The sequence below is a fragment of the Acipenser ruthenus genome, chromosome 1, assembly GCF_902713425.1.
Source record: "Acipenser ruthenus chromosome 1, fAciRut3.2 maternal haplotype, whole genome shotgun sequence".
NCBI classification, from domain to species: domain Eukaryota; kingdom Metazoa; phylum Chordata; class Actinopteri; order Acipenseriformes; family Acipenseridae; genus Acipenser; species Acipenser ruthenus.
This window is the reverse complement of record NC_081189.1, coordinates 60,708,541-60,726,303: the sequence shown is the minus strand read 5'-3', so window position 1 is coordinate 60,726,303 and position 17,763 is coordinate 60,708,541. Positions and strand designations below refer to the sequence as shown.

General features: G+C 39.2%; 1 protein-coding gene across 1 annotated transcript in view; it reads left to right on the top strand.

Annotated features, from left to right (window-relative positions):
- The window catches only part of LOC117421416 (zeta-sarcoglycan-like), a 249,361-nt gene that overhangs the window by 127,675 nt on the left and 103,923 nt on the right, over positions 1-17,763 (top strand). Inside the window, exon 2 of the mRNA XM_059026893.1 lies at positions 16,724-16,918. Coding sequence (XP_058882876.1) covers positions 16,724-16,918 — 195 coding nt within the window. The remainder of the gene's footprint in view (positions 1-16,723; positions 16,919-17,763) is intronic.

The following is a 17,763-nucleotide window of genomic DNA, read 5'->3' as shown; positions in this document are numbered from 1 at the left end:
ATGTGTTTCAGAGCTTTGTGATCTCTGATGACAATATCACATGCAGACAGTCCTTATCCAAGTTGGACTTGACTACCATCAGCTTTAATACCAAAGAAATTGACAGCCACACGTTTACAAACATGCAGGGGCGTCATTTCAGACAAATTCGGGGGGGGGGGGGGGGAGCAAAGTTGTGTCAACACAATCTCTAATCAAAGCCTGACACAGTTTTCCAGAATCATCAGACACAGCTGGCCCTTGTCATTCCATCCACTCGTGCACTGGTCTTGTTGTAGTTTTCCTAACAAGCAACACTTTCTCCTTCGCGGTGGCTGAAGGCATGAAACTTAAAACATACTTAACATCTTTAATGTAGGCTCCTACATTACAGTCCGATTTAGACGGGTCAAAAACTTCACAATCTTTGGCTAGCTGTCTTAACCTGGCATACATCTACTTCATCAGCTTGGCCACTAGGTGATTTCTGTCTATCCAACTCGTCTACTCACAGTAGAACTCCGTCTAATTGATCTTAACTCCTTTTCAGTGCATCAGACAACTCACTTTTCTCTTTCTTTGCCTCCATCAATTCCTGTTCGCAATCTGCAAATTTTTTTTCACAAACCGCTAGCTCATCAACGCTATCTTGCGCTCTGTCTGCCAGCTCTTTCTCGCTGTCGGAAAGCCTTTGTTGGCATGACATTAATTCAGCCTTCACTGCGTCTATTTCGCTAGTTACCAAGCCAATCTGCGACTTCTGAGCTTCAATAATTTCCTTCAACTCAACTCTCTCTTCCTTATATCTCTCAACTTTTTGCACCAGCTTCCAGAGTCAATTTCAATTGTCTCAACCAGTTTAACGCTGAGCTCGAAGGCACCTTACTTGCCTCAACTTTTTCATCCTTATCGAGTCGGGCGAGTACTTGACTTGCCACCTCAGATATCAAGTTCTAGTTCAGTAAAACGCCGACCCTCTATCTGCTCAATATATTATTTATTTATTTCTTAGCAGACGCCCTTATCCAGGGCGACTTACAATTGTTACAAGTTATCACATTATACATTATTTCACATTATACAGATATCACATTATTTTACATACAATTACCCATTTATACAGTTGGGTTTTTACTGGAGCAATGTAGGTAAAGTACTTTGCTCAAGGGTACAACAGCAGTGTCCCCCACTGGGGATTGAACCCACAACCCTCTGGTCAAGAGTCCAGAGCCCTAACCACTACTCCACACTGCTGCCCTATATATCCCGGGTTGTCCCGGCTTGCTATTTGGACTACTACGGTTTCACCTGTAGACATACTGGTTGCCATGGTTTACTCAGTAATGAACAGAAATTATCACAATTATTTCTTTGCCAAACAAACAACACTGCCAAGTACTGCAAAGTTCTTTTTAAATTTCAGAAAACACTGCGCTTTCGAATTCCCTTCATATAGTGTGCAAGGTATATTTGTATTTGGACTAGTTTAAGTTGTAATAATATAATACCTTATTTGAATTAAAATCATGTAGAACCCACCTTTATCAAAACATTCAGACAAGACAACATTTCTAGTGAATATAAAGGAACAGTTTTATTAGAACTAATATAAAACTAAATAAAGTAAAAATTAAAGGTGCAACAACTAAGCTAACGTAATACAGAAAGGAAGAATTACCTAATGTAAACAGTACAGAAAAGCAAATATAAACAAGAACACCCCACTCCCGCTGGTTGATCAGCGATCCAACGCAATCTATGGGAGATTCCCTAAAGGTTACAACTGTATTCCTGACAGCTATTTAAGACAAAGGTTAGTCTAAACAGGGGTGTCATTAGTAACAGAAATATTACTTTCGTTAAGCATTGTTAAATCAGTCTCATATATATGGTTTTGGTTCAGAAGGCAATTCTCACTCTTGCGAGATAGACACTTTTTGTGTCCAGATAACCTACCAAGAATTATCTATTATTATCAAGACCACTAAATTTGGATTCTAGCCTTAAACGCAGAATGATAATTGCCTTGTAAAACCCACATCAATTTGTATAAATCACATATAAACAATTACTAGTGTTCATTAACTCAAAGCATGAATTCAAAGCAATAATACTTTTCTTACATTCTACTTAAAACAAAATGTCAATTTTACTTTAAGGTCTGCTTATTCTCGAGTACAATTTTGACGTCTTACGCAGCGGACTCCCACACCAAGGCAAATACTAGAGTAAGCTATCTCATATTAGAGTGTACGAAAACGGTATCTCTGTACAAGCCGGTCACAGTTCAGAGACTTGTTTGTGTGTCAAGAGCCTTGGATTTCATGTCAGGTGCCCTGTTTGATTGTCGTGCTCATGCTTTTGTAACTTTCTCTTTACTCCAGTGACTGGATAGTTTGTTCATTTTGGGCAGTGCCTGAGTCTACGTAGAGTGTTTCCCATTGGTTGTTATCATTCCTAGATGGCCCCTTGTTCTCAATTGGTCCGCTGTTGGCTGGATTCATGAGATGGACTGTTTTCTGTCCTAGGTGTCAAAAGCACCCAAAACTGTCTGGCTTGCTGCGCCAAAGGATCCATTCAACAATGGTGGAGATAAACCACTTGTCTAGTATTTTTTTTTTTTTTTGATAAATTTCGTCGTTGCCAATTATTTTTATTATTTTCTCCCAATTTGGAATGACCAATTATTTTTAGGCCAGCTCACCGCTACCACCCGTGCGCTGACTCGAGAGCGGCGAAGGCGAACACATGCTGTCCTCTGAAGCGTGTGCCATCAGCCGACCGCTTTTTTTCACACTGCAGCAGCCACCCAAGACCTACAGCGTCAGAGGACAATGCAGCTCTCAGGTAGCTTACAGACAAGCCTGCTGGCGCCCGGCCAGACTACAGGGGTTGTAGGTGCGTGGTGAGCCGAGGACACCCTGGCCTACCTAAACCCTCCACCCCCGGGCGACGCTCGGCCAGTTGTGCGCCGCCCCCTGGGAGTTCCCGTTCACGGTCGGCTGTGGAATAGCCTGGACTCGAACCGGCGATGTACAGGCTATAAGGGCACATCCTGCAATCCACGCGGAGCGCCTTTACTGGATGCGACACTCGGGAGCTCCCACAAATCTTTTTAAAAGCATTCCTTGTCAGTGGGGGAGTTTGTGACCAGAAACCAAGTAGATACAGAGAATGGCTTAGGATCCGCCTCTATATTTCAATTCTGTTAATGTCATACACAGAATGATATTATGACCCACTCTCACACATTATACACATTAAGAGAAAAAATCAAAACAGGGTCAAATTGAAACCAAAAAATGCACAGCACTACACATGAGCCTAAATCTCTTTTTTAAAATCTATGGTACCTTTTTTTATAGCATTGTGAACAAGTGGTTTGCAAGTGCTCCAAACAAAGACAGACACAAAGTTCTCTTTTTAATTCTCTTGGTCTGCTTGAGACCATTAAATAATAATGCTGGCTGTACACAACAATGTGTATTGCCAGTGTATAAATCACGGGGTTCAGTCCCGAAATAATAGTAATAAACACAGACACACAACACAGATACAAACACTTCTCCCGATAGTGAGTGCTCTTGGTACAGGTGTGGTGTAAGACAACAATGGTGTATTAGAGGTGCAGTGTAGTCAGGAATGGAAGACATATGCCATATATATCTTCGGGGGGGGGGGGCCAAATCGCCTGCCCACTGGCCCGCCCCATGGCAAGTGATGCCCCTGGATATATGGTACAGATTCCTGCACTGTGTTTTTGATTTACAGTATCCACAGGTGTGCCACAGGGTTCCATTTTTGGTCCCTTACTTTTTAACATCCATATGCTGCCACTTGGACAGATTATACGTCGTCATGGTGTGAGCTTTCGCTCATACGCAGACGACACACAATGATATATTCAGACTACACCTGATACAAACGTGGCTGTCTCTGTACTTAACCCTTTGAGTAGTGAGTTCTGAAATGCACTGCCGGTCCTAAGGGAGTGAGATTTTTTTTTTTTTTTTGCATGCGCTTGATTATTACTAGTACAGCGTACAAACAAGCTGAAAGCTGTATGTTTGTATGTATGTAATGAATACTAACAAAATACAGACAAAATCATTTTTACTGTAAATAATTAAAACAAATAAATATATATTTTTATTTAGTTATAGGGAAAGGTTTTGACTAAAAAATAACATGTAGGCAATAAACAACGCGGTGGAACAACTGCAACACGTCCTAACAAAGAAAAAAAAAAGGCGACAGACACATGGGCGACAGGCGACATGAATAAATCATATCTGGGTAAACAGGTTATGGGGGCGGAGGGAGTGAGAGTGTCTAATGCTTCAGTGTATGATACTCCTGAAGCATGGAGCAACGCACAGAATGGGCGCCACCTCTTCGCTGTCACTTGATGTTGAGTAAATAATCTTCGCTTATGTCTTCACTGACACACTCGCTGACATCCGATTCAGTGGAAAAAATGTATGTATTTGAATTTAAATCGGAATCTGAATTCAGTATTATTACTAATACTTCTTTCTCACTGAACGATTTTCGCCTGTTTACAAACACTGTTCACATTTTTGTGACTGGGTTTATTATATGTAATACGCCCCTGGATTTATGGTACAGATTCCTGCACTGTATTTTTAATTTACTAATGAGTGTTTTTAGTGTCCTGAAGTGTTTAAAAAGCAATTTGTTCTCATTTCAACTAAAATGCAAAGTAAGTACAAGTATTATGTGAGAAAGAAGTGCAGGGTCAATGTTTTCTTCTAAGTGCTGTTATGGACACTATTTTCATAAACTGGAATTTTCCCAGAATGCCTTATTGTCTAGTTAAGAGTTTTCCTGCCAAGTAAATCTATTCTATTACAGTCCAATTGATTGCACGGAGAATCCTTGGCAGGTCAGATCATTGCTTGATATGTATGCTGTCATATTTTATTTGTCTTTTTGTATTCTACAAAGCATTTATTTTGCCATGCAATAAAGTATTTACTCAGGGGTAATAAAGGTTAAATTGTGAATATCTAGGAAGATTTAAAACCAAGGCAATCTTGGTTTATAGAAGAAGTAACCCAGGCCTCTAAAATAATACTACCCATGTTGAGAGCAGGTGTAAATAGACTAGTGTTTTCAAAATGATTCATTATGATGGAAGAAAAAATTAATTTAGAACGGCCTTAATAGTGGTTTGGACCACATAGCTCCTGGCACATTTTTAGAGTGGAAATGGGTGTGCCTTGTCAAGTGTTAAATGTTTTTGGGCCACTTACTGTTGCTCGTCAATGCATTCCACACATCTGCAGCCTTGACCCTGTAATATTTGAACTTTTAATTTGTCTGACAATGTGTTTCGGCACTGACTTTATGAATGACCCATAGGGACTGAGCAGGGGACCAGGTTAGATGGGGCAATAGAAAAAATATATAGCAATCAGCAGTATAAGCTACAGTGTGGTTGTGTTTTGGGGAGGGGAAATGTCTTCACGCAAGGGATGGTAGATATGACATCGTCAGGCACGCAGTACAGTTCAGGGGCTATGCCATACGGGGCCAAAGCCAGTTTAGGTCTGTGCTCAAGTGTAAATGGCTCAAATGATAGGAATCCTTTAATCTGATCGAGGCCAGCTCAGGTTGTAAGTGTCAAAACATCATATATGTCACCTGACCCTGTTAAGACGACCAATGCAACACGTCATTAAGAAAATATTGCAGAAGAATACATCAGCTACACTGCCATGCACACTACACATAAGCGGGGCTCCCGAGTGGCTCATCTGGTAAAGGCACTCTGCATAGAGTGCAGAATGTGCCCTATAGCCTGGAGGTCGCCGGTTCGAGTCCAGGCTATTTCACTAACGACCGTGGGTGGGAGTTCCCAGGGGGCGGCGCACAATTGGCCGAGCGCCACCAGTGGGAGAGGGCTTAGGTTGGCCAGGGTGTCCTCGGCTCACCACGCACCAGCGACCCCGTAGACTGGCTGGGCGCCTGCGGGCCTGCCTGTAAGTTGTCCAAAGCTGCGTGATCCTCCGACACTGTAGCTCTGAGGTGGCTGCATGGTGGGCCTGCAGAGTGAAAAGAAGCGGATGGCTGACGGCACACATTTCGGAGGACGTGTGTGTCCGTCTTCGTCTCTCCCAAGTCAGCATGGGGATGGCAGCGGTGAGCCGAGTTGAAATAAAATAATAATTGGGCTTACCAAATTGGGGAGAAAATAAGAAAAAAAACAAATGCAATAAGCAGAAACCCCAGTGTACAATCTGCCAGGTGATTAATTGCAGGCACCAATATTCAAGTTGATGTAACAGCAGAAAAAGATTATGAACAAGTCAGAACTAACTGTTGATCCACAAAGAAAATTCATACTCTATGGCAGCAGGATAGTCATACTACAGACTCTTCAAGTACAATACATTATTCTAGCAAAATAAAGCTCAACAGGGGCTAGAAAAAGCCAAAGCACTGCTAAGAGAAAAGGTCTTGTTACCTGGAATCAACAAACTACCTGAGTGGAGAGTACAAGAAAGTATTACCTGCCAAACAGCTACACCTGTTTTAAAAGAAGAACCCCTTCAGACGTCTCCATTACTGTGTGACCCATAGAAAAAAATACAGCTTTGATTTTACCAAACTGCACACAGGTGAATATGTACTGGTTGTATCCGATGACTACTCATGGTATATTGTGGTAGAAGTAATTTCATCTACCTCAGCAAAAACAGTTATCCTCAGAGTGTCCAAAATATTTTCAGAATTTGGAACACCAGATGTCCTGAAGTCAGACAATGCCAAGTCTTCAAGCTGTTTGCAAAATAACACCATATTGGCTGAGACCAAATGGAGAGGTGGAGAGATTCATGAAGCTGCACGTGTGGAAAAGAAGAACTGGAGGCAGGAGATACACAGATTTCTCAGAAACTACAGAGCAACGCACTACAGGTGTCTCATCTGCAACAATGTTGTTTTCAAGATCACTTGCGGTCCGTGAGTAAACTCCAGGTGGTCCGCAAACAACTGCCAAAATGTGGTGTAAAAGGATTAGACCCACTCGGGTTCGTTGCCCCTTTAAGAATACGACCCAGACACGAGAAATGGATTTTTTCCAGCGCTCACGCGCTATTTTTTTTAATAAACACAACAGTAAAACAAAGTACACAAAATAAACACCTAGCTCTTTCTGAGCACTAACTACACACACAGGAACCTAACTATCACAGGACGGCTAAACCGTTTCCCTGTTCCACAAACTTAACCATACAGGTTTGCACCGTACCTTTCTCTCGGGACTGCCGGGAAGCAGAGCACTCCTTTCTGCCTCCTTCCATTCAGCAGCCTCGAGCAGACTGCTTGCTCTCCTTTTAAACTCCGCACCTGGGCCTAATTTCCAATAACGCCCAGGTGCGGATGATAATTAATAATAAAACAATTAAACCATTAAACAATTAAATCAACACAAATCAAAACAGAACACAAATCAAAACAGTGCATTTCTCTAGCAGGGAGGTTTTAACCCCCTCCCTGCTGTTTCTCATAACCCGCTACTTTACAGTGGTTAAGTAGTTCTTGCATAAACCAATTTCTACACAATCACAAGTTGTACAACTACTATATGTATTACTAAGCACACAACAAACAGCTTTAACCACATGTGGCAGGGCTGAAGCCCCACTGCTGTAAATGATGTGTGTGAGGGAATGTAAGGTTGGCAGGGATGGGGTTAAATCTATCTCTGCTGGCAATCACAGGTGCGGCCATTCCTCAGTTAGGTAATTGGTGCTAATTGGGGAGTGGCCACATGTATAGAAAGAGCCAGAAATCCTTTGTTGGTGAGAGGAGTTTGGGGTGCGGTGCGGTGCGGTGCGGTGCGGTGCGGTGCAGGTGGGGGTGGGGTTGGGGGTGAGCGTTTGTGCTGTGATTTTTGTGTTGTTTTTTATCTTTAGTGAAGGCTAATGCCCAGCCCACAAGTGATTTATTCTTTTGTTTGAACATTTTATTTTGGCTCTCGTGCCAGTTTATTTTGTTCCTGTTTTTGTGTTTGTTGTGTTAATAAATGTGCACACCAGCACTTAAACTGCCGCTTTCTGTCTCGGCGTCTCTCTCCTGCCGGTAACAGCTTGGGCCATGACGCTACACTATCACACACATTATATATAATTATAAGATATATTTGTACTCACTCACAGTCTAGGTCATATCCTCGATTTGGTTATCTGTTACTAATCTCCAAGCCCTTGATCAGACAAGTTCTGATCATATGGCCATTTTGTTTAACTTGGATCTACCATTACCAGTAATCAAAGCTAAACATATTGTTAAATTTCGCAATGTTAAATCTATTAATTCAATTGCATTTGATGAAAACCTTTTGGCCACATCACTATATGATGTTCATCCCAGGGTGCTGGTGGATATGGTGGAGTCTTATAACACAAACCTACATAATGTTTTTGATAGTTTAGCTCCTGAGAAAACATGCATGGTTTCTTACACGCACTGTTCATCATGGTACATGTTAAACAGCTGGGCGTAGGCTTGAACACAGGTGGAGGGACACTGGTTTAATTGTTCATCTTCAAATATGGAGGGAGCATAAATTGGCATATAGGTATGCCTTAAATTCAGCCAGATCACTCTTTTATTCTAACCTCATTAGAAACAGTTCTGCAAAACACAGGCACCTCTTTTCAACAGTAAATCATATGTTGCAACCAAAATGTGTGTCTACACCCACCAGCTCTAAAAAGCAATATGATAAGTTTCTTGATTACTTTATAAGTAAAATTGACAAAATTACTCATCAACTGTCATGCTCTGTTCCACATTCTGTTTTGCCATCTGCCACATCAGTTTTACATGTACCTACTTGTCCAATTTTGCTGAGTTTACTTCTTCTAGCTTGGTTGAAATAGTCACTAAAATGAAACAGACCTCTTGTTTCTGGATCCAGCACCAACATCACTTATTGTGTCTCATTTCCCAGTTCTCAGCTCGGTGGTGAATGACATCATCAATAAATCACTGAATACTGGAGTAGTTCTGTTAGAATTTAAATATGCTGTTGTGACTCCTTTGCTAAAAAAAACACAAATCTTGATGCAGATATTCTCTGTAACTATAGGCCTATTTCCAATCTGCCATTTCTGTCCAAAATTTTAAAATGTGTGGTGGCTCATCAGTTACTGTCATCTCTTGACATGTGACATCTATGAACCCTTGCAGTCAGGTTTTAGATCACGACACAGCACTGAAACAGCCCTTGTTAAGGTTGTTAAGCACTGGCCTATTTGGTAATGTTAGACCTCAGTACTGCATTCGACACTGTAAACAACTCCATTCTAATCAAGTGTTTGGAATGTTGTGTGGGTATTGATGGCACTATTTTACAGTGGTTTAGATCATATTTGTCAGATCGCAAACAGTGCATTTCTATGGGCGGTTATACATCCGACCCTAGTTCAGTATTTACAGGTGTGCCACAGGGTTCCATTTTAGGTCCCTTACTTTTTAACATCCATATGCTGCCACTTGGACAGATTATTTGTCGCCATGGTGTGAGCTTTCGCTCATACGCAGACGACACACAATTATATATTCAGACTACACCTGATACAAACGTGGCTGTCTCTGTACTTAACCCTTTGAGTAGTGAGTTCTAAAATGCACTGCCGGTCCTAAGGGAGTGAGGTTTTTATTATTTTTTTTGCATGCGCTTGATTATTACGAGTACAGCGTACAAACAAGCTGAAAGCTGTATGTTTGTATGTATGTAATGAATACTAACAAAATACAGACAAATCATTTTTACTGTAAATAATTAAAACAAATAAATATATATTTTTATTTAGTTATAGGGAAAGGTTTTGACTAAAAAATAACATGTAGGCAATAAACAACGCGGTGGAACAACTGCAACACGTCCTAACAAAGAAAAAAAAGGTGACAGACACAGAGAGACAGAAAGAGAGAGAGCGACATGAATAAATAATATCCGGGAAAACAGGTTATGGGGGTGGAGGGAGTGAGAGTGTCTAATGCTTCAGCGTATGATACTCCTGAAGCATGGAGCAACACACAGAGCTTGGCGTCGCCTCTTCGCTGTCACTTGATGTTGATGGTAAATATTCTTTGCTTATGTCTTAACTGACACACTCGCTGACATCTGATTCAGTGGAAGAATTGTATGTATTTGAATTTAAATCGGAATCTGAATTCAGTACTATTACTAATACTTATTTCTCACTGAGCGATTTTCGCCGGTTTACAAACAATGTTGACATTTTTGTGACTGGGTTTATTATATGTAATTCAATCAAAATCTGGCAGAGGGCGCAAGAGACCAATAAAAGGTGTTACAGAAACCTAGTGTTACAATGTTATGTGATCAGGAGTTTTGTAGGCTCAGTAATTCAAGTTTAAAGTTGCAGAATGTACCGGTACGTTCTTACTCCCTGGGGACCAGAAAGCAGCGAACGTACTGGTATGTTCGTACTACTCAAAGGGTTAATTGCTTCCCACCCACCTCATCTTCATATTCTGGTGTGTTTTTTATATGTACATCGAGCGAAGTTGGCGACTCTGTGAGTGCAATAAGTTGCGTTAGAAATTGATAGATTTGCTACACGAGGGACCAGCACTGGTATTTAAATGCATTTAACAGATTGCAGTCTTGTCTTTACAAAGTTTAATCTAATTGATAATACAGTATTGTTTTTTATATACTCACTATGTACAGTATGCCCAAAAAGTTGGCAGTGAAGTAAAGTGTGTTTGCTGGTCATGACATGCTTCCACCAAATTATATTATATTATGGTTGAACTCCATTCCTATTGCAATCTGTAGCTTTGGAACAGCTTGACGCCCTGCTGTTACTCTTCTCCACACAGACCCAGTACTGAAACTGCTCCAGTTAATCTCCAAGCCCATTCAACCCTATTTCAAACCAAGTCCATCTTATTGTGACATGATAATTCTAATATAATGCAGAAATTTGGTGGGCAGTGTGGTGGAGTGTCCCGGCCCTTTGATTTTTGTTTATTTATATTATGTTATATGTTTATATGACGGCGAAAGCCGATTATTATTTGTATTATTGTTTGCGGCGCGGGTAAAAGCGCTGCGTATTTGTTATTGTTTTTGTATTTTTAAAAACCCTGTGAGGATGCGTGACTGATCAGCTAGTGATTTATTTAACTAGCTGACAGTCATGCATCCTTATTAAACTCGTGCAGACGGTGACCATCTCCCAAGTTAATTCATTGATTAATTGTTGCTAACTGGGAGATGGTCACTGTATATAAACCTGCAGCTCTCTACCCTCGGGGAGAGTGTCAGAGGTGAGACGTGCTTTGTGGAGATAAAAACAATTGCTATATTTAAATATACTTGTTTTGTTATTGTTTGTTTGGCCAACGTGCCCTTTTGTTTAGTGTTTTGGGGTTTGTTTTGTTTAAACCTTTTGTTTGTTTTATTATTTAATAAAAGAAGCTGAATGCTGTAGCGTTTCAGCTCTCACCCGCTACTTCCTGAGTCTGTGTTTCTGGTCTGACGTCACCACTGAAGCCACCCTGTTCACAGGCAGGTAAATGGTTTTTATTTTAAATGTCACTGAAACACCATCCCATTAATTTAACTTGGTAAAGAATAATGGAAGTCTTGGCTATTTAAAAAAAAAGAAAGTATATACTGTATATGAATGCAATAAGGTTTCATACTAGACAATTGTTACTTTTACACAACTGAACAACTGAAATATTGAATCCTAAAATTTTTGATTGTAAAAAGCATGTTGGCAAAAACATAATTAAATTTAAAAAAAAAATGCGGAGTGAATTGAATGACCACTTCATCAATGACGTGTTAATTAAGTCATAAAATATTGAAATAACAGAACTCAGAAATAATTCTTAAGCATGTATTCTGCATGAAATATAATCAATAGTATTAAACCTTCAATATAACTTATCTAAATTTAAGTTTATTTACAAGTTTACTTAAGCTCTTCATGTAAATAACACAAGGTAATCTGACCTTCAAGGTTCATTAAACATTACTCTTTAGAGGTTATTGAACTATAATTGAATTGCTCCAGTTATGTTTCATGTAACTATATTTCATGTAATGAAGTTTCATGTGGAGAATGTAACATGGATTATACTCAACAGTTCTGGGCAACACTGACTCTGTTTGGTTTGTACTATGAAGTCCTTCGCAATAATTTTTCAACCCCTAATGGGATCTACCCAGTCTGTATGTGTGATATCTATTCAAAGAGCTTTAACACTAGAACTGCCACGGCAGTAATTTTGACGGTTTGAGATTTCCAAATTTAAATTACTCTGCATGTTTGAAAGTTATGCGGTTGTCTGTTTATGACTTTTCCTAAATACATGTATTAAATACGTGTTTGAAAGCAGGCTGCAGCAGCTGAACCTGGATTCAGTGCTGCACTGAGTGACACATGCAAGAGAAAACATGTTACTTTCCTTTTAAATTAAAAAATAATTTTGTTTTTTACAGTTTTGTACGTACATATACCTGTTTACACACTAGTTTCTTTTGAAATGTTTATTTTATTATAGTTTTTAATTTTTTGAAGTAGTGCTTTATATGTGGCAAGTTAGAAAATAAACCCTTTTATGTTTAATTGTTCATTTAAATACGGTGTTTCAGCTGTGCAGATGTTTGATATGATGTGCTTGAATAAAAATTTTGAGTTGTATCCGATAGTGTCTTTCATTTTAATATTGATGTTGTTAGAATGTAACCATCATAATGACCGCCGGCGGCAGTTTTAGGTATGGGTATAACCGCGGCGGTTCTAGTGTTAACTAATGAGTTGAAACTCTTCGAAGTAGAGGTAATACAGCAATTTAAAAACAAGAATCTGAGACACAACAGTTATATATAGTAAAAACACTTAGTAACCTGCTTTTACCAGCCAGTAAACCCTGGGCCAGAACTGTAAGCCATATCTGTAAATGTAAAGTTATAGCTATCGGTTTGACGAAAATGTATGGAGAGACAGACATCCACCTATATACTGCCTCCATTATGTCCCGGTCACCAGGGATTTCATCACCTGAGGAATAATAGGTGTCAGTAGTGCCTTCCACAAGCCTGTCTTAAGCAACCAAAAATGTTCAATGCCTATAGAGACAGGAATAGTGTTTGAAGTGTTTAAAGGAATCTCATAGTACCAAATTCATAATAAATTATCTGAGATGATATTTCAAAGGGATGTATTACTTGGGTTGTTGAAAATGTTTTAATTAAATTAATGTATTAATTAAAAAAAAAAAAAAAAACTGTAAAAGGATTAGACCATGTGACATGCATCCTTTCTTCCAGGGTGTCCCAGGGGGCAGCACACATTCAACCTTTTTTTGCATAAAACTGAACAATAACAGTGCATATTAATACCAGTGGCAGCTAGTGGTCAAAAAAATGGAGTGTCAGAAAAAAAGCAGAGGTCTTGCGGTCCCCTGAAGCCACCAGCAGTAGAAGAATCTTATTATTATTTCTGATAAACTTAACTGTTACACACTGCCAGTGTATGTTTAAATTACAACATTAATATAGCATTTAGATTTCAAGACCACGTCACTTTAACATACTTTGCATGAAATATTTTCTAAACAAAGTTGTTAAATCAGGAGAAAGGCAGACAAAAATCAAGCACACCCTATCGACTTAATTTGTTAAACTTAATAAATGGCCAACAAAATAATTAGATACCGTTCTATACATACAAAATGTATCTATTAAATATAAAAGAAGCAATTCAGACACACTTTAGTTCTGGAGCAAGGTACATTACTCAGCTATATCTTGAAGCAAAGGTGGCTGATGGAAAACCTCCTCCCAAAAGTAATAATAATAAATAAAAAAACAAAAAACAGAAACAGTAATTATAATTAAAAACATTTATTGTCATTTGCGTACCTTCCAAGTTGATCTAAAGATTTGTAGAACAAAAAAAAAAAAAGTTCTCTCCGTCCCGTGTGTGACTGACAGTGGTGACAGAGATAAGACACACACACTAACCTGCCCCTGGTCTCTCAACTTGCTGTGACTCTTTATAGCCCGAACCAGATTTTTTTAAATCAATAAAGCCATACTTTGACCATGCGAGCGCAGAGTCACTGAAAAGTAAACAAGACCATCACTTCCGGTCAGCCAGTCCACTCTGTCATACCAACCACTATGCAATGACCTGTTCTTATTAGCAATTTCAATTTTTGGTTGTGGCTTCCTTTCTTTTTATCATAAGTTGTTCAGTATAATTAAAACCTGTGCTCAGATCATGCGATCTTCTACTGTTGCTGCTGTGTTCCTCCCCTCATAAAAAAAACGGTCCTCCACGACCAGAACACCATCTGTCGATGCTAGTACTCTAAGCGCGTCTCTCAGCAGCCAGAATGTATTTTTTTCTTACATTTTAGCCAATAATTTTATTTTATCGAACATTATTATATTATTACTGTATATACAGTGCCTTGCGAAAGTATTCGGCCCCCTTGAACTTTGCGACCTTTTGCCACATTTCAGGCTTCAAACATAAAGATATGAAACTGTAATTTTTTGTGAAGAATCAACAACAAGTGGGACACAATCATGAAGTGGAACGAAATTTATTGGATATTTCAAACTTTTTTAACAAATAAAAAACTGAAAAATTGGGCGTGCAAAATTATTCAGCCCCCTTAAGTTAATACTTTGTAGCGCCACCTTTTGCTGCGATTACAGCTGTAAGTCGCTTGGGGTATGTCTCTATCAGTTTTGCACACCGAGAGACTGAAATTTTTGCCCATTCCTCCTTGCAAAACAGCTCGAGCTCAGTGAGGTTGGATGGAGAGCATTTGTGAACAGCAGTTTTCAGTTCTTTCCACAGATTCTCGATTGGATTCAGGTCTGGACTTTGACTTGGCCATTCTAACACCTGGATATGTTTATTTGTGATCCATTCCATTGTAGATTTTGCTTTATGTTTTGGATCATTGTCTTGTTGGAAGACAAATCTCCGTCCCAGTCTCAGGTCTTTTGCAGACTCCATCAGGTTTTCTTCCAGAATGGTCCTGTATTTGGCTCCATCCATCTTCCCATCAATTTTAACCATCTTCCCTGTCCCTGCTGAAGAAAAGCAGGCCCAAACCATGATGCTGCCACCACCATGTTTGACAGTGGGGATGGTGTGTTCAGGGTGATGAGCTGTGTTGCTTTTACGCCAAACATAAGGTTTTGCATTGTTGCCAAAAACTTCGATTTTTGTTTCATCTGACCAGAGCACCTTCTTCCACATGTTTGGTGTGTCTCCCAGGTGGCTTGTGGCAAACTGTAAACGACACTTTTTATGGATATCTTTAAGAAATGGCTTTCTTCTTGCCACTCTTCCATAAAGGCCAGATTTGTGCAGTATACGACTGATTGTTGTCCTATGGACAGAGTCTCCCACCTCAGCTGTAGATCTCTGCAGTTCATCCAGAGTGATCATGGGCCTCTTGGCTGCATCTCTGATCAGTCTTCTCCTTGTATGAGCTGAAAGTTTAGAGGGACGGCCAGGTCTTGGTAGATTTGCAGTGGTCTGATACTCCTTCCATTTCAATATTATCGCTTGCACAGTGCTCCTTGGGATGTTTAAAGCTTGAGAAATCTTTTTGTATCCAAATCCGGCTTTAAACTTCTCCACAACAGTATCTCGGACCTGCCTGGTGTGTTCCTTGTTCTTCATGATGCTCTCTGCGCTTTAAACGGACCTCTGAGACTATCACAGTGCAGGTGCATTTATACGGAGACTTGATTACACACAGGTGGATTCTATTTATCATCATTAGTCATTTAGGTCAACATTGGATCATTCAGAGATCCTCACTGAACTTCTGGAGAGAGTTTGCTGCACTGAAAGTAAAGGGGCTGAATAATTTTGCACGGCCAATTTTTCAGTTTTTTATTTGTTAAAAAAGTTTGAAATATCCAATAAATTTCGTTCCACTTCATGATTGTGTCCCACTTGTTGTTGATTCTTCACAAAAAATTACAGTTTCATATCTTTATGTTTGAAGCCTGAAATGTGGCAAAAGGTCGCAAAGTTCAAAGGGGCCGAATACTTTCGCAAGGCACTGTATATGTGTGTGTGTATATGTTTTTTTAAAACTTTGAGGAGGCTCTGCCTCCCTTGCCTCCTCTAAGAAGCCTCCACTGATGAGTACATGTTTTAAGCTGACAGATCCTTTAGGTGGTCCAATACCCTTTTTAAAACACATCCTGAAAGAGGCTTTAGCTCAGCTGGAAGTTTTATCCACAACCGAGGAGCTTTATATTACGCAAATGTTAATGTTAATATTCCTTTGCTAATACTAGAATGTTGTGTGTATATATACATTATAATAAAAAGTTGTGGAAAATAAAAACAGTGATTACTTTCCAGATAAATATGTTTTAATTGCAAAATGAAAAAAAAACAAAAGCACAATATATATATATATATATATATATATATATATATATATATATATATATATATATATATATATATATATATAACTTTGACCAAGAGATGGGAGAATAGAAAAACCTTGACTCTTAACTTTCTCCGACAATTTTAAGCAGTGCATATTAATATCCAGCAATAACCTGATCTGACTGCACTGTCCGTACAGTGAATAACCAAAGACCATGAATCTAAATTTAGCTAATATATTGTCACAAACATAACTCTGTTTTCTCATTTTTATTATTTTTCAGATGACACAGGAGCAGTATATTTTGGCTGCACAGCCAAATAATCTTCAAAGACCTGGAGGTGCTCCAGTTTATCCTGTGGGAATATATGGGTGGAGAAAAAGATGTTTATACTTCTTTGTACTTCTGCTGTTGGTCATAATGATTGTAAACTTGGCATTAACGATATGGATTCTAAAGGTTATGAATTTCACAGTGGTAAGTATTATGATCTTTTTACTTTGGGTATCCTCTATAACTAAGGGTCACAAAGCCACCTTACAGTGTGTCTCAGTTATAAGAAGTGTAATTCTTATAACTTAAAAAAAGGAGCAGATGGTCTTATTATATTATCTTATCTAGGCCAAATATGTTTATTCAACTTGTATATTTGCCCTTCTGAACTGATATGCCAAATTTATTTTAAGCACAAACACAAAGAGGTTGCCATTGTTTTCAGCATGCACACTGGTCACTTTAGAGCTTAAGATCAACTACAATTTATGCAAGCAGGTGTACTGCAAGTCCATTCAGTGCATTTGACCATAACAAAACTGCATAATCATCTATTAAGATAATTCAAATGTTTCCATGTAAATTGGAAATAAAACAAAATAGTTATATCAAGTGAATGTGCAAAATCTTTTATACGTAGCCTTCAATTTTAGGGTCCTCATTAAAAAAAAAAAAAAAAAAAAAAAACAGGCTAATGGTTATTTGTGTCTGTCTGTCTTTCACACTCTACATGGTGAACACAATAATTTCGCAGGAATCTTTACCAAACCTTTTTGTAATCCGATAAACTCTCAATCTTAATCAAAACGGCATGGTGTGCAAGGTGAATAATACAGTCAGGGGAATGCAGGTGATCTTTTCTGGGGATTCCACAGGGAGTATTGCATTGGCTGTGGTGCTTCTGCAGACTAGGCAAAATCGGCAGGGTCTTTCTACAAACCCTAGAGCGGCCTTGTCCTCTCGGGGGCTGGTAGCTGACAGACATCCACTTCAGAGCTCCTGACAGTAAAGAGGCGTCCCACTGACCATCAGTTCTCCTGATCTGTTGC